Source organism: Hyperolius riggenbachi, chromosome 1 (genome assembly GCF_040937935.1).
Source record: "Hyperolius riggenbachi isolate aHypRig1 chromosome 1, aHypRig1.pri, whole genome shotgun sequence".
Taxonomy (NCBI): domain Eukaryota; kingdom Metazoa; phylum Chordata; class Amphibia; order Anura; family Hyperoliidae; genus Hyperolius; species Hyperolius riggenbachi.
In genome coordinates, this window is record NC_090646.1 from 101,640,270 (window position 1) to 101,662,586 (window position 22,317).

The window sequence follows — 22,317 nt, forward strand, 5'->3', positions numbered from 1 at the left end:
ACTTACATTTAAAGCAATATGAATGGAAATGCTGTCCACGCTTGTATGCTGAAATATACTGTCATTAGAAGGAAGGTGCACGCAATCTGCCTTTCTCTTGTGAACTGATTGTATGAAAGATGTGGCTTTATAAAGGATAACATTTACATGCTGCGGGGCTGGCAGGGAATGTGTAAGTCTGTCACTCCTAAGCACATTCTTCTGCTGGAAGGAAAAGTGAGCCTTTGTGTTTGGTAAGGACTCCCCACTCACTGCTCCCATTGGAAAGTGAAATTGTGAAAACAGGCTTGGACAGTGCGTCTTGTGTGTGCAGTGCAGCGGGGCTGAGGAGAAAGTGCTTGGAATGTCAGGCACGTGTTTCAGATTGAGCCGCTTCCCCTCTCCGCTATGACTAAGCATCTTGTGTGAGCTTTGTGAGTGTATGTTTTGGCACACAGAGAAAACTCTTGTATCTGGAGCCGCAGGGCCTCTTCCTCCTCCTCCTTGTTCTTCAGAACGTCATTTATGGTATACAGTACCCTACACACGTCACCTGCTCCATGCTGGATTTGTTTATTGTAAATGGCTGAAAGCCCAGTTACCCAGAACGGACTCTCACTAGGGCAGGAAAGAGTCACACAATGTAATCGGTAATATATAATCAATATTCAGATTAATGCTACAATGGAGGCTTGGCTTCATGTCATTGTAAGGTCTTTCCAAAGTACAGACAAGGCTGATCCTGCATGGTCTGTCTATATCCTGTCTATCCTGAGTGCACGGCTGCTGTCAGAGGATCAGGTGAATTTGGACGCGATATGTGCCATTACATTTGGGCACAGCCATAGGCACCAATGAAAAAAAAAATTCAGCCATACGTGTAAGTTTGGGCCTGGGACTCACCCAATAGCATGTCGCCCGCTATTTTAGCCACCTGCTATTGGGAAAGTCCTGCACCCAAATGTACTTATAGCTGAATTTGTGTGTGTGTGTGTGTGTGTGTGTGTGTGTGTGTGTGTGTGTGTGTGTGTGTGTGTGTGTGTGTGTGCGCTTGATTCACAAAGCGGTGCTAACCTACTTAGCACGTCTAAAGTCTTTAGACGTGCTAACCAGGGTGCTAAGTAGGTTAGCACCGAATTATCTGATTCCGAAATTCGGTGCTAACCTACTTAGCACCCTGGTTAGCACGTCTAAAGACTTTAGACGTGCTAAGTAGGTTAGCACCGCTTTGTGAATCAAGCCCTGTGTGTGTAAAGGTTAGGTTTCCACTAACAGTTTGGTGGGGGGGTTGGGGTTAGCAAAGGGGAGGGTTCTGTGTTGGAGTAGGGTTGGGCTTACCGCCTCATCCTCTCCCTGTGCTGTAAGAGGAGTTGCACCGACCCTGCATTGCCCTGTCGGGCCCCACCCGGCTACTTTTTCATGCCACCCAGCTGGAAATAATTCTGGGGAGAACACTGCGTTCCCGGAACAAAAATCTGCTGCCTATTGCTTCGTATTTATATTGCACCAACATCATCCGCAGTGTTGTAGTCTTGCCACTAACTGTCCCTCAGAGGAGATCACAATGTAATTCCTACCATAGTCATATGTTCATTGTAGTCTTGGGCCAATTCTTTTTTTTTTTATTTTTTTTTTTATTATTTTTTAAGAGGGAAGCGAATTACATCTTTGGGATGTGGGAGAAAACTGGAGTTCCAGCCACTTAATCTCTGACATAGATGTGAGAGCTGGGTCTCCCCTTCTGCTGAGGACAATTTGTTCCTGCGGTGTCATGGGCATGTGACACGCTGTGATGGGTGGATTTTCAGGGGCAGCCATGGCTATTTTTATTTTAGTGTGATAAAATTGCATGAAGCAGAAGCATACATTTATTCCAGGTAAAACTGGCACAGAAAGAACAACAAAACTAATCGGGAAGGTTAAATATGTTGTGGATGATACATACCAATAAACCTCAAAAGAGACAGTATTTATGAAAAACTGTAGAAATTTTATTAATAGAAAAAATCATTAAAATAGCCTGGGATATATACCCAACCACCCACCCAGCAGCACACATCCCCAGCACCCCTGTAGACCAAAGCCCCACTCACTCACTCAAGCAGCATACACCAAGCATACAGCAAATTGTCAAGGCCTTGATCAGACAGCACCACTAGACTGTAGAACAAAGATTATCATCTCAGCAAGGGGATCTCCGCCCCCGTTTTATATAACCTGCACAGTTAGTGAATCCAGAAGAAAAGAACTTGGCTCATATAGTACACAACTGTCCATGAAAGATCCAGGTGAAATAAGAGCTAAGCAGGCTGCGTCCTTGCATATATGAGCTCCAATGGATGTATGTAGAGCATAGAGCAATTCACTGCTATTGCCTCAATGTCCCAAAGGGCTTCAAAAAAGCATGCATCTCAGTCAGCAACAGCAGGATAAGCAGACAAGCCTATAGCAAGGGAAGTTTTAGTCCAGCAAAAACGAAAAGCACATGTATGCAAGCAGGATAACCATTCATGCGAATGCCTCTGATGTAGCAAATATGAATCCAGAAATGGGTGCAGCAGCAATAGCGGTTATGTCAGCATCATCACATTGAGCATAGATGATTTGTACAGAAGTGCTCACCCCAAGGCCCTCAGATGTCTGGTGAGGCTAATCCATGCATGGATAAAGGTGAGATGAGGAGTCCTCATAAAAGATCCCAAATCCGAGGAACGTGCTAGTGGTCAGGAGTGCTGTGTCCGTTGCCGCAGCAGGAGTGGTCAGGCATCCCAGCAGACACACGGTGACGCCACACGCAGCCTCGACATGTTTCACGAGCGTCTGCTCGTTTCCTCAGGAGGCGTGGCTCACCGTTCATCATCAGCAGTGCCCTTTCATCTCTTCATCCATCCAATCATGGTGCAAGTGGCAAGCCCCGCCCACCAGCCCCATCGCTGGCCAGCGGACGCACGCGCCCCCACCCCACACACTCCAACCCCGCCCACACCAATCCGGCAGGCCAGGGAAGAGAGAGGGGAGGCGCGCGCAGCCGCCAATGACGCCCGCACAACCCCGCAGCTCCCAGGCGACCAAAACGCCACGAGAGAGAGCGAAGAAGGCGGACATCAGAACCGAGCGAGGGGGCGGGCCGGACGGGGGTCACCCCAAGCACCAACACGGTACCTAATTATATTCCTATACAAAATGAATTATACCTATCAATTTAACTATACCCTTCATTAAACTAGGCTATAACACTAAATCTAGTGAATAAAATCTGACCTGCACCAACAAAGGCAGGACCCTATTATAGACATACTTGTCATAGATAAATACTTATCAAAGCCTACAAGGCTGCAGTCATGGGCATGGGGCAGCAGGAGGCACCGGGGCCCCAGCGGAAACAAGAAAAACACCCTAAGCACACAGGAGAGCAGAAAATAAAAGGTCTATAGAAAAAATAATAATAAAAAGTAAAAAAAAAAAATAATAAATCAAACCGGCAAAAAAGCAGCAAAACCCTCCATCTCATTCAGGCCTGGAGGGGAGGTAGCTTTCAGAGTGAAGATCCAACGACATTCCTTCTGAAGTAGCAATCTATCTGGGTTCCCACCCCTAATTGATGCATGAATGCGGTCTAGACCAATGAATCTAAGTCCACTGGGATCACCATTGTGGTGCTGTCTGAAGTGGACCCCGACCGGAGCAGCGGAGCTCACACTTCTGATACTCTTAACATGTTCAGAGACACGTTCTCTGAGCTCACGAGTTGTTTTGCCAACATAAAATGCCCCACAGGGGCACGTGAGCAGATAGACAACAAACTTCGTTGCACAATTGACATAGTGTGAAAGACTCCACTGCCTCCCGTCGGGGAGCAAGACAGACGCACCCACAAACATAAACCTGCAATATGTACACCCACCACAGGTGTAAGTCCCCGAGACTCGACAATGTGGTCTAGGGGTACCTAGTCCCTCAAAGTGACCCCTAACTAGGGTGTCTCTCAAAGAGGGCGCTCTCCTAAATGTAATGTTGGGTCTTGGTGGAACAAACAAAGACAACCGCGAATCATTAACCAAAATGTACCAGTATTTATCCAAAATGTGTTTGATCTCACTATGTTCCACACAGTATCGGGTACAAAATCTCGTCTGACGTTTGGAGGAGGTAGTCACCCTATTGGGATTCAACAGTTTACCGCGGTTGCTGTTAAGGGCTCTGCCGTAAGCCTTTTTTAGTATTGAATCCTCATATCCCCGCACCTGGAAACGAGTGCGCAATTCCTTTGCTTCATGTACAAAGGATTCTTGAGTACTGCAGTTACGACGAACTCTCAAATATTGGCCCGTAGGGATACCTCTGATTGTATGCTGTGGATGACAGCTATCTGCCTGTAACAATGCATTAGTGGAGGTGTCTTTCCTATATAGACAGGTACTTATTTGGCCTGAAGTGTCACACATCACTTGAAGATCCAGAAACGGGATCATACAATGATGGTGATTCATGGTAAATTTCAAATTCCGGCAGTTAGTATTTATCTGCCCAACAAATTCAGTCAACTCTGTGAGGGTGCCAGTCCACAGCATGAAGATGTCATCTATGTACCTGTGCCAGACCAGAATCCGGCACAGGTACACAGAGAGACCATCATCTGCAAACAACTCACGTTCCCACTCCCCCAGGTACAGGTTAGCGTAAGATGGGGCACAAGTCGTCCCCATCGCCGCACCCTGCACCTGGAGGTAGTGGTCACCATCAAATATAAAAATGTTATTGGTCAGCAAAAACTGTAAAAGTGTCAACAGAAACCTGTTGTGTATAGCAAATTCCAGGCCTAACTCGCTCAAAAAAGTGCCTACCGCTGAAAGACCTAATGCATGTGGAATGCTTGAGTATAGTGCCTCGACATCGAGGGTGACAAGCCAGGTGCCAGGAGGAACACACAGGCCATCAATCATCCTTAAAAAGTGGGAAGTGTCCCTAACATAAGAGGGTAGGGCCTGCACATGAGGCTGTAGATGTTTATCAATATATACACTAATTTTCTCAGTGAGAGAACCGCACCCCGAGACTATTGGACGTCCCGGTGGTGCGACCAACCTCTTATGCACCTTAGGAAGCGCATAGAAGGTTGGTGTTACTGGGTGCAATACCTTCATGAAATCATAGACTTCGCCAGATATGACATTGTTCTGCAATGCCTCATCCAGTATGGCGTATAGTTCCCCCCGGCATCGTGTCACCCTCGACGCCGGGACCCGTCTGTAACAATTGTGTTGTGACAAAATCTGCATACACATATCCCTATAGGCCAATTTAGACATGACCACAACATTGCCACCTTTATCCGACGGTTTAATGATCCAATTATCCTGTTTTTTCAAATCCTCAATAGCCTGAAACTCCTCCACCGTCAGATTCATGGAACGTGTGTGTGTTCGTAATTGCATAAATTCCCTCTCCACAGATGCCACAAAGGTCTGAAGATTGGAATTGAGAGAAAGGGGAGGATACTTGCGGGATCTACCGCAGAAGTGTCCGACATCCACATGTGGCACAGGGGAGGGGGGGCGGGCAGCACTTAGGGGAGCCCCGACCTCCGCATGGGGGGCACATGTACCCCCCTCCACACCATCGCCCCCCCCCCCCGGCAGCTCGAAACCAGATTCTTCATACAGATCACATAGATCACGTAATGCCTGATAATCTGCATCGGATATGGGGCCAGGGACCGGTACTGGCCTACATCTAGATCGACCCGCATCTGACTGTGCATGCAACGACTGTAACAGGATCTTTCTACCAAAAAGATGTAAATCTTTGATTATTTCAAATGTGTCCATACTGTGGGTGGGGCAAAACCCCAAGCCACGTGCTAGGACACTTATCATGATTTCGGGAATTGATTCTCCTGTAAGATTTATTACCTGCAAATCAGATGAACAGGGGTCATCAGAAGGGGCCCCGGCCCCGGGCCCCAATTGCATCACTCTAAAAAACTGCCAGAGGAGGACGACGGCGCAGAGGCCTGGGCCCCCCGTTCGCCATCCACCCGCCCCTCCCCGGCGCCCACCATATGGGACTCGTCTGCACATAATGTATCTGTTGCCGCCTTTTTCCTAATATTATTACGTTTAGTAGTTTTATCTTTTACAGGTGCACCACTACCTGTTCTAGAACGTGTATCATAAGTCCTAGACTGGCCCTGAGTGGATGCAGAGCTCAGCGACACCAAACTCGCAGAGCTGGCACTAGTCACCGACCCCTCAGACTCCTCCCCCGCACTAGATGAGGGAGGTGGCTCTCCTTTTCTTGGTGGGCGGGGCTTCCCAGACTGTGTCCGTTTGAATCCCCACCTATAAGCAGTTCCCAATTTATATGCAAGTCTATCCCTTAGGCACAGAAAGAAGCTCCAGCTTGGCACAGATTTAGGAGTTTGGTTCATCTCAGTGATCAGGTGGTCTCCTGCCCATGAGTGTGGCCACAGCTATCTAGCAATGTTATGATGTATGGAAACCCAAGTTAAGCCAAAACTTAATAGTTTAGAAAGGTTCACACCGCTGTCAGTGTGTCACAAATGAAAGACTTTTCTCTCCCTTCCTGTCCTTTGTAACATGTGACTTGGACAGGAAGCAAGGGAAATTTCTAGATCACAATGAAAACTGTGAAGATGTGTCAAACGTTTGTAGAGACTTTCCCTAACTTCCTGGACACCATGACAGACACAGGAAGTGAATGGAATTCTTCACACTGTGAAGGCTAAACAGCAGTCAACCTGGCACAGATTCAAATCCTTCTTTGCTCTAGCCCAGCAAAAGGAATGAAAGGATAAGCTTGGTTAGGCTTTAAGGGCTCTTATCTTACCAAAAACTGCCTCTTCCCCACCCCTGCCCAAACTTTCTTCTGCTGAATATTTTGATTGGTGGAGACAGTTGGCCCCATCCACTCGTATTGAGTAGGGTTGCACAACTTCACTGTTTCCTGCAGCCATGCCAAGCTGTGTGCATCCCTCAGTACTGCTGCCTGTATGAGCAGGCCTTAAATTGGAGCTAAACTCAGAACGTATTCTCTTCTCTAAAAGATTAGGCACAGCATGAAAACCTTTTAGGGGGGAAAAAAATCTTCATTACAGTGTACGGAAATCCTAAAAAAACTGAATTTTTACTTGGATTCACTTTGTTAGAAGCACTGTAAGGGTTAAGCTTGTGTTTACACAGGGCAGAGAGCTACCCAGGCACAGTTATGATTCACAGCTACTGAAAGACACTCTGATCTAGCTAAACAAAGCAGAGTTCACTGCATTTATTCAACAATATGTGAAATAAATACCCTTTTCATTATGTACTGTACCAGAGATGGGGTCCACTGTAAACCAAAACTGAAGCATAAATTAACTAATGAGCTAATTGATTGTGTGTAGTACAGATAATGAGTAGAACATTAAGGCCCATACACACGTCGGATTTTAGCGAACGACCCGTCGTTTGAACGTTCCGTCGTTCGGACGTTTCCGCGTCAAATCCGACGTGTGTACAGACTATCGTTCGGGTGATAAGACTGGTTACCAGCGATCCGCCGGGCGGATCGCTGGTAACCAGTCTTATCACCCGAACGATAGTCTGTACACACGTCGGATTTGACGCGGAAACGTCCGAACGACGGAACGTTCAAACGACGGGTCGTTCGCTAAAATCCGACGTGTGTATGGGCCTTAAGTGGCAATGAAAAGTCTCCTATTGTTTTTCAGTACAGGGAAAGTTTAAAAACAACCTGAGCTGCTATATATGCTAAATAACTTCTCTGAGCTAGTCAATCAGCTTGGTCAATTACTGTCTGTTTTGTGAAGCCAGATGCCCAACTAGCTATCAACTGAGAGATATTTAGTATATTGATTTTAAATGGTATCTGTCTTCCTTCAATATAACAAATACATATTTTGATACACTTTATGAAATAAATGGAGTGGTGTTTTATACAGTAGGTATATGGGTGACCTTTTTATCCCCTACTTTGCATGTGTCTAATACACCCATAGCAAACCCTCTTTGGTTGAGTGCTGTAAACCCCCCCCCCCCCCCCCTTTTTTCTTTTTTCTTGTAACACCTTCCAGTAGTACAGATATTGCTAACTGTGATACTTTTCTGAATGCAAATCTGGGAGTGGAAAGGGTAATGAAAGATTTTACAATGGGCAAACACTGAGATAGATCGCAGTGGGCGCTCGAACTCCATCGCGTCAGCGATTGCGATTCCACGGCCCAAATCTCACATTTTACTGAGATTTGCGCTTGTGATTCCTGTGCAATAGAACGAGAATCACAGCATGATCGTCGTCAAACCGCTGAATGCAATTGATCGCAAACGCTGCAGTGTGTATGTATCCATAGGGATACATTAGCAGCAGCGCTCTGCTGATTGTCGGCGATCAGCAAAGCGCTGCAAAAGCGTTAAGTGTGAACCAGCCCTGACTACATTTATAAAGTTTCTGCAATTTTATTCATTATGCCAAATACTGTGAAGATAGGAGCGGCTGGGCACATCCAGTAAAAAAAGACCTTTATTGAAATTACATTAAGGGCTCGTTTCCACTATCGCGAATCTGCATGCGTCCCAACGCATGCAGATCCGCACATGTAATACAAGTGGATGGGCCTGTTTCCACTGTAGCGTTGTTGAGGTGCGTTTTTTTCAGCGTGAAAAAAACGCACAAAAGAGCCAACGATTTCGCCTGCGTCGGGAATCCGTGCGAATCGCCGCTAATGTATTTAATAGTAAAAACGCATGCGTTTTTACCCGCGATTTCGCGTGCGATTTCGCACCTTTTTCAATTTTATTTAGCCCTGGCAGTGTCATGGTTAATTTCGCATGGCACCCTGCCATGCGAAATCGCATGCGAAATCGCGGGTAAAAACGCATGTGGAAACGCATCCGCATGCGTTTTTACAAGCGTCGGAATGCGGCCGAAATCGCGTCGCAACAGTGGAAACAAGCCCTAAAAGTAGATACATGCAGGCAATAGCAACAGTTAGCCAGGAGAGGGAGGGACAAGCATGAAAAAGATTGTGGACAGCTGTTTCGCACTCTCCAAACAAGTGCTTCCTCAGGACCATAGATCATTTAGGTGTGATGAGTAGCAATAAAGTTATTGGCGAATGAATGTGAGTAGTGCTGATATGTGAAAATTGCTATTGTCCTAAAGGGGTTAAGCTTTTTACCACATTTCAGCAAGTTATTTTTTTGTTGTTGTTCAGCTGATCAGTCTTTATAAATGGGCCTATATGTATGGGTATGCATTGTATCGGGGGTTGGAACCTGGATGTCCTCGTAGATTTGGTTTCCTGATGTCTTGGATCTCCCCAGACTGGAGGGTGTTGTTCTGCTGTGGGCCCCTCCCTTCCACACGTCATTCCTCCCTGGCATCAGTGTCTACACTAATGAGAATGATATCCATGGAAAAGCACTTTGTTGTACTTTATTGGCATTAGGGCCGCACTGCAAATGTATTTAGTTCCCTGTGGAATTTGTGTCCAGTTTACGCCAGAACACTAATGGGACACAGCAGCCTGAATGAGTATTGCATGTGTGACTTGCAGGGAAGGCCATAATACTTGTCACTATATTTAGCTGGAGTCTGTGTCACAGTATGAAGGGCAGTGTTGTGTGTGCTCTCCTGGGGATTTCCACTCCAAAATAAGCATTTAAACAGAACTCAAGGCAAATACAAAACAAGCCTTCAGACAGTAGTGTACTCTTTAGGAGCATTAAATCTGGATTAAAGATCCAACTTTGGGCTTAAAGGAGACCTCTGGGAAGTTTCCATTGAATTAAACTGGCTATAGAAGTTCATTTTTCATTGCTGAGCAAACTGCAACAAATGTGGGTTTTTGTTTTTCCCCTACTTTAAACATTGTGTTCCAAGGAATGATTATGAATTTCAGCAGATGGTTGTATTTATTTATTTTTATTTTATTTTTGTATATAATACATCCTGCTCTCTAAAGGGAACCTAAATCAAACAAAAACAAGTATATCTTACCTGGGGCTCCCTGCAACAGTCCTGTGTCTAAGCAGTCACTGCGCGATCCTCCAGTCCCTCGCAGCGCCCCTCTTTCGGCTGGGCGACTCGGCAAATTCACTGCTACTGCGCATGTACGGCCGTGCATGTCATCGATCACTCGCCTGTTGCCGGGAGCGCAGTAGAGCGCTCCCACCCACGGGAGCTCGATCAGGAGGTGCATGGGGTGGGGCCACGCATCTAAATGAGAGGGGCGCTGCGTGGGGGACTGGAGGATCGCTCAGTGATGGCACAGGGGGGCTGGTAGAAGCGCCAGGTAAGTTAAATTCGTTTTTTTTGTTGTTTTTTTTTCAAATTAGATTCACTTTAATGATAGGTTTCTCCCAGGTGGATCCCAGCTATTATATTCTATAGGGCACAAATAAACCTTTTCTACATCTGTTTGATTCATTGAAATGGCATGGGTCACACAGTTATGTAGAAATGTTGTTGTTTAAAGAGAATCTGTACTCTAAAATTATTACAATAAAAAGCATACCATTCTATTAGAACAGTAATAGGAACTTATAGGACAGAAGAAATAAGGCACAACATTTTGTTACGGATTCTCTTTAAATGATAAAACTTCCGTAACTGATGATTTTTATTTTATTTTATTTTTTTTTGACAACTGTCAATTAAATCTATTCCTTGCCCAACTGAAACCCCTTCATAGAGTCCTTGTATAAATATTTTAATGAGTGCGCTTATAAAGTATGCCTTTTCCCCCACCTCAAGGCACCCAATACCTGCTCCCACCTATAGGCTTAGTTTGTGACGTATTTACTTCCAGGTCATGCCCTTGCATTAACCTCCCTATTGAAGTGAATGGAGAGGATATCTGTTTACTACATTATATCGCCACCTAGCTGCCAGATTGAGCAGTAGAGCAATAGGTAAGCAAGTACTATGATGGCTACCTAATTCCCATGGCAGCAGGGACCAAGTGGCCTTTGAGAAGATAATGTCTAGATGTTTGTACTTAACTAGTTTGGGACGACAGAAGTGACACTCTACACCGCATCTGCGGCTCTCTAAGCCAGATGTGGTGTAGATTCTACGCCACGACTTACTGCGATCCCAAGTTGGTCCCTGCTCACTGCTGCTCCAGGCTTCCTGCTGTGGGAAAGGAGCCAGTTTCATTGGCTTCTTACCAGGTGATCACTGTGAGCCAATCACTATGATCACCATGTGGCATAGTGAAAAAAAAAGGCTCTGGTCTGTAAGGGGCCAGAGCCATACCATCCTAAATGAGTTAAAAACCTAATTTGTACTGTAGGCCTCCACACTGTAATTTGTCTTTCCCCCATGTTTTTCCACCATTGTGAAACACACAAGAGATGAAAGCCCATGAAAGTCAATGAGCTACTTCTCAACCATTGTTTTCCATGGCGAATAAACAATCTAGTAGCGGTTTCATTCTTGTTTGCATGTTCTTCCAGGTCTTGGTATGAAAATGCATTAGTACAAGTTGAAATGCTACTGGGAAAAACATGGATGAACATGCATGTTGTATGTCAGAAAACAAGCATGGGAAACTCATTGACAAGTACAGTTTTTATAGTGTGATGCTTTTGAGACTCAACTTGGCAAAAAATAAACGCAGCACTGAACTTTTTAGTTTAACAAGGGCCCAAGCCAAAGGCTACAGAAATAGAAATGCAGTGGTCCTAGCTCCTAATAGTGATGAGAAGTGGTGAAAATAAACTAATGAAATATACAATTGTATCCATCTTCCTTCTCCTAGAAATGACTTTTTTAAGATTACCCACCATTTTATTTTATATTTAAATCCACTTTTTAAGCTTTCACTGTTTTATTGTTTTTGCTCAATGACACATTCATTGAAGTATGCCAGAGCTAAAATCTATGACCTATTGATCCTTTTTTATCTCTTTCCTGCTCTCAGGAGCCCTGTTCTGCTAGGAAAGTGTTTTATAGTTGTAATTTCTTATCAGTGTGGGTCACACTGTAGTCTGACCCATTCCGGACTCAGACAGGAACTGCCACTTACATACCTGATGTTCAACTCTTTCAGGCAGAGAAAAGAACACAGCATAGTTATTTGTGTGCTAAGCACTGTACATACACGTCTATCTCATCATGTCACCTCTGGTATCCTTTAAAGCATTGAATTGGTCAGTATTAGCCTAGTGATACTGTTTATTTAGCAGGGCATTAAGACCCCTGAGTCTACTCTCTCAAGTCCTGTTATGCAGAGGAGAAACTTCCAAATTTTAGGGATCATGTGGCCACTACTTTGAAGCATGCAAGTACAGTTTTGTTGTGTTTTTTTTTTTTTTTTTTAACTTAAATATACTTTTTATTGTACTATTGATCTTGTTTCTGGAAAAATTATTTCACAAATTAGTTGCCCATTGTTGACATAAAATTGTTGCACAAAGTTGATCAGGTAAGTCTCCTGTCTCTTCTGCGTCCTGCTCGCCCCCTCGTATTTCTTTTTTTCCCAGCAGTGTAGCTGCCGATAGTGTTCCTGGTGCTAAGCAGGATGCAGCTGGAGCAGGACGGCTTTTGATCTGGGTAAGTATTCCTAACGTTTTTGCCCTGTTAGGGTTTGCAGAGGGTCTTGTAGAGCAGGACAAGGGCTGCAGTGCAGACAGTATTCTATTTGGTAAACAGCGGGATGCTGCTGCCTTGTTGTCCTGGTAATACAGTAATGCGGGATATGTGCTTTAATGATGAAGGGATCCTCTTATATATTTCTCTAATGGAAGCTTATAAAGTACAGTTATCCTTTTGAGGAGTGCTGTGGGGAACAGTTTAGGTTACAGAGATTAATGTAACCTACATGAGGACAGCCAGTCACTGGAACGGCATATTGCAGAGAGGAAAGGTTAAAATGGTGTTGGGCCATTAGTTAAGCAGAAGTCTGCCAAAGGTCTTTCTGTTATTGCTAAATATCACCTCACATCCCGTATGGCAGAGATTTATTTGGGTTGTTACAGCTGTGAGTTTTCAGTGCTTAAGTGAACTGATGTCCTTTTTACGCTCTTGTTTATTTTGAGATCAGTCCGCCCGCACGGCTCCCTCAGACTGCTGATGTCAACGGTTTTATTCTCAATGTCACCTGGCGAACATTTCCCCCTGTCCTGAATGGGCCGTTTTTTATTTTCTGTATAAATTATTTGTAGATCAACCATGAGTTATGTACACATGTATAAATAGAACAAGTAAATGAAAAGCCTGTCTCGCGTATTGCATTGCTATCTTCTGTTGGTATTCAGTTATAGTATGTTAAATGGGGCATAGCATGAGATTGGTAGCATAGCACCTCAGGGCTGCTTCAGAAAGGCGTCTGGACCAGCAGCGGTGGCGTCTTGATTGGCCGCTGTGAAATGCTTCTCTGCTAGAGAGCTGAAAAGCATTTGACAACCTTTTAACTGCACTTCCCTTCATTTGGTCATTGCGTTGTATTTTGACCACCACAGCGGGACCCGGAAGTTTCATGAATAGGGTTACATGGTATGAAAAACACGAGCCCTGGGAGGGGTTAACTTTACCCATGCCGCCACCTATAGCCAATGCGCTCACTCGCGTTCCACGTCACTCCCATGCTTCCTTTTTTCCAGGTTAAGAGGAAACATGGGAGTGACGTGTAGCGTGGTGGCATGGGTAAGTTGAGCCCCCTTCTTATAGTCAGAGTGCTACTTTTAATTTTAATTACGAGCACCTCTAACCAAGAGTAGCTGATCCTGGATGCTACATGTAGGTTACAAGACTAAACAAGACTGTATCGAGCGTGGCGTTTGCCCGTACAATGGTACCGTCGTCTAAGCCCTGTCCACTCATTTGGATGTACAGTGCTTGAGCAAATGCTGCAACTATTGTTTAACGCCCTCGTGAGAGTGGGAACACACGAGGTGGTGCGTGAAAGGTTGTTTTACTGCATATGCGTTTTATGTGCCTTTTGAGTGCATTCGCGGTTGTTTAGAACATGCGTTTTGCGCAGCGTAATGCGAAATTTTGGGGAAAAGCTTAATTTTATAGTTAATGTTAAGACTTCGTAATTATGCATGAATTTATGCGTAATTTTGTGCAGATTTTGGCGATGAATATCAAAAAAAGAATTGTTCAAAAAGACCTTGTAGTGTTTGAGAAAATTGATTTTTAAAAATGCAAAGAAAAAATTGGTTTCTAAACAGTCTTTTTTCTGAGTTTCAAAACCTTTTTTTCTTTGCATTTTTAAAATCGACTTTCTTAATGAAATATTTTTGACCTGCATCCACTATTCTTAACACGTGTAGCAATTTTGGTAGCAACATGTATGGGGGCTTTGCTATTCACCGCCCAAGTCGGCACAAAATTACGCGTAAATGAATGCGTCATTATGAATGATTACACAAAATCAATTAAACAATTTTTAGTTACATATAGGCATAATTGTGGCAATGTACGTGTAATGTCGTGTAATTGGCAGTAGGGATGATCAATGAGATGCAAATATTTGAGTTCATTCAGGATTATGTAAATTATGCAAATCTATGCAGCTTGAAAATGGACCAATCTATTTAAACCGTAATGGGACTTGATTGGTCAATTTTCAAGCTGCATATATTTGCATAAACCTGTATCTAATCCTGCATGAACTCGGAAATATTTGCACCTCCTTGATCATCCCTAGTCAGCAGTCTTGCAGAAATGACCAATGGGATGTTCATTATTCTGATTGAGGCTAGGAACACACTTGGCCGAAACGCTAGCGTTGCAGGAAACTCATCGTTTTTGCCGCTAATGCAAATCAATGAACCTCATAAAGCATATAAAAACCATGCGTTTTTAAATAACGCTGGTTTTGTTGCATGATTTTCAAAAACGCACATAATGAAAGTCAATGGTAACGTAATGTATTGCAATTCATATGCATTTTTCATGCGTTTTTATATGCATTTTTTTGTTTTCTGATGTATTTTTGCTTACTGTCGTCTTCCTAGGGACTTGCAATAAAACGCATGGAAAACTCATACAAAACACTTGTATGCGCGAACCACAAATGCATAAAAATGCACGCAAAACACTAGAAAAAAAACATATGTGGGGGAAAAAAAACACACACACCCACACCAGAAAACTTCCCTTTCACGCACAGCCATGTGTGCACCCAGCCTTAACGCAAATTTGGTTGCACTTTGCAACCAACTACATTTAATTGGTCCATTTTCAGGCTGCATACATACTGCAATCACATTTGCATCATCTCAGAACTCTCAACTTGCTGGTCATTTCATCTCTCCTGCCTTTATGCTCTTGAGCCCCAGGTTTGAATCATCCTACCTTGTGAATTTACTCTGGACGGTGCTGCAGAAGAGGCTGGCGCCATATAAATATGTAATAATAATCTCTGCATTTTTGTGCGTTTTACTCTGGGTACTGCAGGCTTCCAAAAAAAAAAACACTTATTAATCACTCTCCCCTACATCCAGTTTGAAAAATAAAATACCCATGTCATTCCTTCTTTGAAAACTTTAATAAAATGATTTTAGAAGTCAACAAGAACAAACAATGAAGATCATTATTGTAGCTAGTCACAAGTAGCCTTTAAAAATCATAAATTAATAATTAAACTGAAATTGAGTAATAGTCATGTCAAGAAAATTACAAATGTGACCATCAATAAACATTTAACTGTCAAATTGTAAGTTGTCTTCAGTCTTTACTCAGTTCTATAGAACTTTGTGTTAAAACAAAGAACTATAATTTTAGCAATTCTACTCGAGCATAAAAAACAAACTAAGGGCTCATTCACAATAGAGGCATTTTTAGGAATTTTTAAGCGCAGTCAATTTGTACAAATCACCGTAAAAGCGCTTACACTATGCTTTCCAATGAGACAGTTCTCATTGGGGCGTTCTGTTTGCTTGCCGCTGAGAAAAGCGCTGCATGTACCATTTTCAGAGCGATTTGCCGTGAATGGAAGATATAGGGAAATCCCAAGAGCACGAGTGCAACGCAATGTGAACCAGGCCTAAAATAAAATCCCAGTTGCTCCTGACACTCCAAGCCCAGAGTTTAGTCTCTACCTGAGACATAAAATATTAATCCAAGGTTTCCAGATGTTCTGATTTCTACATGTCATAGCTGTAGTCACATTTTCATGCACTGGCTCTTTTGGCCAGCAATAACTTATGTATAGTAGAAAGAGAGGCATTGTAGATTGCGTAGAGATAAATGCTGCGTAGACATAATTTAATTTGATACATTGTGTATTGTAGCCAGTGTTAATGGTCAGCTGCAGGGATCACAGAGCTAGAACGTTCACTTGACTACTATGCAGGAGAACAGAGGCGCCAAAAGGATAAAAGGAAGCTAAATGAGCTTAAAAAAACAAATTCTTGGTAAATAGAGGAGGTAGTGGTGGACTTGCCTCCTCCAAGTAGACACACAACGACTGTAGTAAAGACAGTCAATATATTTTATTTATGAACTCCAAATATGCAACGCGTTTCGCAGGTTTGATCCCACTTCATCAGGCACTAACAACGGAGAAATAGCATATGTGGTCAGTAGAAGAGCCAGGCACCACTTGACTACAACTACAGTATTAAATTTAAGGGTATACTGGGACCTATGGCTTTTAATTTTCAGTATCGATCATCTATGCACATTATTCTTAATGTGACATAGTATAAAATATCTGAGGAGTACCCAGTGAGAAAGTCCATAGAGAAATTTTTGCTAACGTGATTGGGTGGACTAGGCTTCAGATTGGTTGAATAGTGTGCGTGTATTACTACAACCTATTAGAATGCGTCAAATTGTAGAGGATGCTGTGAGTAAAGAACTATTACCTATGGACTTAATTGCTGGGTCACCTAAACCCTAGGTTCTCAACGTGTGGTACTTGTACCCCAGGGGGTACTTCTGATGGTTCCACGGGGGTACTCGGGCTAGATATACTTAACCAAGAATAACAAATTTTAGAGTTTTAGAAAATTATAAATCTTAAACGCCAAATTAGTGTTTTAGCTAATTAAAAGCGATAGTAAATTCTTGGAAATTGTTTAGAACCAATTATCATGTACTAAGATTAAATATATATTTGTCAAGGGGTACTTGTGATGTTTACTATGCTGGGGGGTACTTGGTGGGTACAGGGCTATAAAAGGGGTACATACCAATAAAATTTTGAGAAACACTGACCTAAACCATAACTAGTCCGAAAGATCTATGTACATACTAGGATAGTCAGGTTTTATACATTTTTACTACCTGCATGTTGTCTTGAAATATGTGAATTTTTATGTTTATTGGTACTTCAGAGAAACCGTCACCAAATACACCAGAAAACTGATGGGACAATGTTTGTTTGTTTTGTGTCACAAGCAACATGAGGACACATTTGTTGTGTGCAGATAATATTTCTGCCTGTTAGTTTTTTGGCATAGTGAGAAAAGTGCCTGCTGTTCGGAGGATAGAAGTTAGAGTCCCTGCTAGTGGGAGGGAGTTCTTGGGAGGTCAGCACATTTTAGGACAGTGTGTAGCGAAAAAAGTGCTTATCCCATTGGGCCTTACTCTGAGGCGTTGCCTAGATTATTACTTAACTCCTCTTCTTGAAACACAAACCACAGTGTGCTTTTTGTGTAAAGTTTGGTCTTGCAGTAACAGTATTAACCATAAATGTTTTATTTTAGGTCGCTTGAACTACCCACATCCAGGCACGGATAGTCTTCTGATGTTAAATGGTAAGCCATTTCTTCTAATTTGCCTGAATAAAAGTTTGCAGTGTTCCGTATACCTGCTGTTTGTCATTTGTGTATTTCCTTACAGAGCAAATATATTAATTACCTCTGATCAAAAAATAAAGTTTGAATGGCAATACATATATGTAGTCTGCACTGAACAGTTAGGGCTCGTTCCCACTTATGCCGCACGCGTCTGCGAGAAGCGCGGCGCCACTTCTGGGTTTGCGGGAAGGCAGACTAGTCCCATCAGCCATACCATGCACGGCTATGGGATTTGCACCAATTCGTGTGGAAATGCCGGCCGAATTGCTAACGCAAGCGATTCTGCCGGCGGTGCCATTGTTCCCTATGGCAGAGTTTCCCCGCGCAATTTGCCTGCTGGGAAACTGTGGATTTGGCACGGAAACCGCACAAGTGGAAACGGGCTCTTAAAGGGATACTGTAGGGGGGTCGGGGGAAAATGAGCTGAACTTACCCGGGGCTTCTAATGGTCCCCCGCAGACATCCTGTGCCCGCGCAGCCACACACCGATGCTCCGGCCCCGCCTCCGGTTCACTTCTGGAATTTCTGACTTTAAAGTCAGAAAACCACTGCGCCTGCGTTGCCGTGTCCTCGCTCCCGCTGATGTCACCAGGAGTGTACTGCGCAGACACAGACCATACTGGGCCTGCGCTGTGCACTTTTGAGGACATCAGTGGGATCGAGGACACGGCAACGCAGGCGCAGTGGTTTTCTGACTTTAAAGTCAGAAATTCCAGAAGTGAACCGGAGGCGGGGCCAGAGCATCGGTGAGTGGCTGCGCGGGCACAGGATGTCTGCGGGCGACCGTTAGAAGCCCCGGGTAAGTTCAGCTCATTTTCCCCCGACCCCCTACAGTATCCCTTTAAATGAACATATAAAGTTTACATCTGGTACATCGTAGTGGATAGAGCAGAAGCACATTTATATCTGTAGCAGCAGCTCCATCTTTCTTCTCATTCTGATGCCTTGCAAGTACACCCTCAGCATTGTCCTCCCCTGAGTGCGCAAATGTTGTTTGAGCGTTTTATGCACACCGGCAAATTGTACGATACCTGCACAAAAGTCATCTGAATTGATCCGCCACTTGGATCAAGCCGAATACCAGATATTGGTTGTTTTTTTTATTTTTCCTTTCCCTCCCCTGTAATTGTCCTAAACGGCAAAATGTGTTGTTCATCAGACATTTTAATCGACTTTCAGTTAACTTGTCTCTACTTCTCACATGCATTCGGTATAACAAATACTAGTTTGCTCAGCTACTTAAAGGGAATGTCCAAGCAAAATAAAAAAATGAGTTTCACTTACCTGGGGCTTCTACCAGCCCCATGCAGCCATCCTGTGCCCTTATTGTCACTCATTGCTGCTCCAGTCCCCCACTGGCAGCTTGCCGACCTCGGAGGTCGGCGGGACGCATTGCGTACGTTTTTACGCATTCCCGCTAGTGCAGGAACATCAACACATACATTTTTACGCGTTACTGGTTTAATGCGTACATTTTTACGCATTGAACCAGAAACGCGTAAAAATGTATGTGTTGATGTTCCTGCACTAGCGGGAATGCGTAAAAATGTACGCAATGCGTCCCGCCGACCTCCGAGGTCGGCAAGCTGCCAGTGGGGGACTGGAGCAGCAATGAGTGACAATAAGGGCACAGGATGGCTGCATGGGGCTGGTAGAAGCCCCAGGTGAGTGAAACTCATTTTTTTATTTTGCTTGAACCTTCCCTTTAATTTGTGAGTAGGGCTAAGTGATTAGGAAGCAGTGGAGAGGGGATCTTTGTGTTCCATAACAACCTCATTCTATGAAGCTGAACCCTGCTGGATAGTCTTGATGGTGTTGGTCCATTGACCAATCAGAATCTTCCTATGTAAAGCAGTTTATACGCTTGTGTTGGCAGGCTATCAGGTGAACACAGTGGGCACTGTACGGTTACCAGCAGATGGATGCTGTGTGCTCTATAGTATGATTTATTGTGACCTCTGCTGCTTTTGCCTCAGCCCTCAGAAGAATACAAATATTAATTCCTTTCTGAGGCATGGCGTGAAGAAGCATGGCTCAGTTTTCCTGTCACCCCTCCATGACCTTCAGAGATACTTGGAGGTGTATTTTACTAAGCCAAACGTTCCCCCGTCAGCGGAGCTTTTTCAATTAGGAGCGGTGGAGCGTGAAACAAACCTGCTGCAATGCACCTCTATGACAAGGAACAGTTTGGTCTGATATTCACATGAGTGATCAGGAAGAACTCAAATGTATAAGCTTAAAGCTCAATACTAACCTGAAGATGGATTGGGTAACCTCACCGCGACGTCTCCAACAAACAAGGCTCCCTGATCCATCTTCCCGTCTGTGGGAACACGCAACAGCACACGATGGGCGCAAATGGAAGGTCAAATGAACGCAGTACTTTGCACTGAACTCGTCAGCTATTAAAGATCCAATCCGTCTTGACGGTTGTTATTGGCGTGCGTCACGTCGTGTAATCGCGCGCCTGTACTCACGTCGGGAGACCGCGGAAACTATTGCTTTCGTTGTAAGGATTGCTAGTCGTCGGAAAAATCGTGTAGTGGGTACGAGCCTTTAGTAAGGCTATGGCTGGCCTTCTTCAAGTCCCAGTTAATGAGAATGCTGGCATTTGTAGTTCTGCAGAAGCTAGAGGTCTCTTGGCAAATAGTTCATCAGCCAGTTATTGGAGGTTATTTATGAACTTGAACTTTTTCTGCCACTTTTATAAAAGGGAGATTATATTGTGATTAGTGTTTGACTGTCAGTATCATAATTCTCCTAAACTGATGATTCACCAATAACAGATTTACCAACCGCGTCTGTTTCTTACTAGATAAAGTAATGGTACACGGCCCATAGATGTTCACTGCGGCCACATTCTGCTACTTCCTAGCTGTATTCGTCTGCAAACTGACATATGGAGTATTTGGGCCTGATACTGTTGTTCTCCATTGTAATCTACATAGTGTTCATCACAATGTAAATCCTTACACAGATTGTTCTCAGCCAGTCGGGGCCACCTTAGACAAGAATCTAGTGCACAGGTGTCGAACTCCAGGCCTGGAGGGCCAGTTCCATGCCAGTGTTTAGGATGGACTGAGAAAGAGAGTAATATGTTCTACCTGATGGACCACACCTTTCCTGATTCAGACCCATCAATTCATTTGAGCTGTGTCAAAAATGTGTGAAGACCTCGGCCCTCGAAGGACCGGTTTGACATCCCTGATCTAGTGTGTACAGCAGCCAGCAAACCCATTCAATGCTTCATTGATGTGGTCCGCCTGGCCGTCATGCTCTGCACTGTTGGCCATTCTTACTCCTCCTGCTCGATCTGTTGTGCACCATGCCATCAGCCACCCTTACTCATCCCACCTCTCCTAAGTGACCCACACTGTTGACCATCCTATCCCTTCCTGCAGAGCACATCGCTAGCCTACAGGCTAGAGACACGTCTGTACAGAACTTGGCCCTGAAGCATAGTCCTGATTTCTTCCCAGGTGACCTCCTCATACATGGAAAAATGCTACATGAAGAATAATAGGCCATGCGGCTGACTGCCACTTAAAGAGAACCTGTAACAAAAAAAAAGTTCCCCTGGGGGGTACTCTCCTTGGGAGGGTGAAGACTCAGGGTCTTAATGAGGCTTCCCCCTCACCTGTAGCTGCAGGCAGTCCCAGCGTTGGCTCAGAATGTTCCCTCGACAAGCCTGATAAGCACTGATTTATTTACCTTTCCTGGTTCCAGTGGAGGTGCTGTTGCGGCTCTCCGCACGGAGATAGGCGAAAATAGCCGATCTCCATCGGGTCCGCTCTACTGCGCAGGGGTAAATACAGCAACCATTTATGGGTACTATTACATTGCGCTGAATTGGTGATCTAAGATGGGAATCTTTTCAGTTTGTGCAACTTTCAGAAGAATGGCTACCTGAAAGCTGCCATTACTGCTGCAGATAGAGCTGCACTTTTCTGGGGATCGGCTGAAACATTAATAGGCCCCTGTGTGTTGGAGTGCCCTTGCTGTGGCTGTTTGGGAAGGTTACAAGTGCTCATGTAGGTGATAAGCCTGTATGAGCAGTGGAAATGCTGACAGGGTTTCCTTTGACCAGAGAGCAGTCCTTTCGTTTTATCGAATGCAGATAGTGGCAGTACTAAACATAAAACAGTCTAAAGCCCATTCTTGGCCAAAATAACGTATTTGAATAAGGTTGGAAAAGGCAGATTGTTACAGCTGCCTCATTTGGGAGCAGTAGGGTATTTGGGAGCATGTCTCTTTCTGCCCTCCTAAGACAAAGGTGTTCTAATGTGGCTCTAAAGACTCATTCATAAGCACTACAGCTGTCATCCAGGGGGATCCGTACTCTAGTTCATACAGATGTGTCCTTCAGGTACAGCCAAGCGATGCATGTAGTTGCAAAGGGATAAGGGACAACTGAATGGCACAAGATGGAATGGTGTCTGGCAGGTGGGATAGGGAGAGCAACAATCGGCCATTCCTGTCTCTATTAGTTTACTGTGATAGATGTTGGACACCTGTACACAGGAGATTCGGCCCTTGAAAGGCCACCTCAGCCAGGTTC

General features: G+C 44.3%; 1 protein-coding gene across 5 annotated transcripts in view; it reads left to right on the plus strand.

The window, feature by feature from the left end:
- CPEB2 (cytoplasmic polyadenylation element binding protein 2) overlaps positions 1-22,317 on the plus strand; it is a 148,877-nt gene that overhangs the window by 69,801 nt on the left and 56,759 nt on the right. For all 5 annotated transcript variants that reach the window (XM_068277589.1, XM_068277562.1, XM_068277580.1 and 2 more), the window contains one exon: positions 17,667-17,717. In XM_068277589.1, coding sequence (XP_068133690.1) covers positions 17,667-17,717 — 51 coding nt within the window. The remainder of the gene's footprint in view (positions 1-17,666; positions 17,718-22,317) is intronic.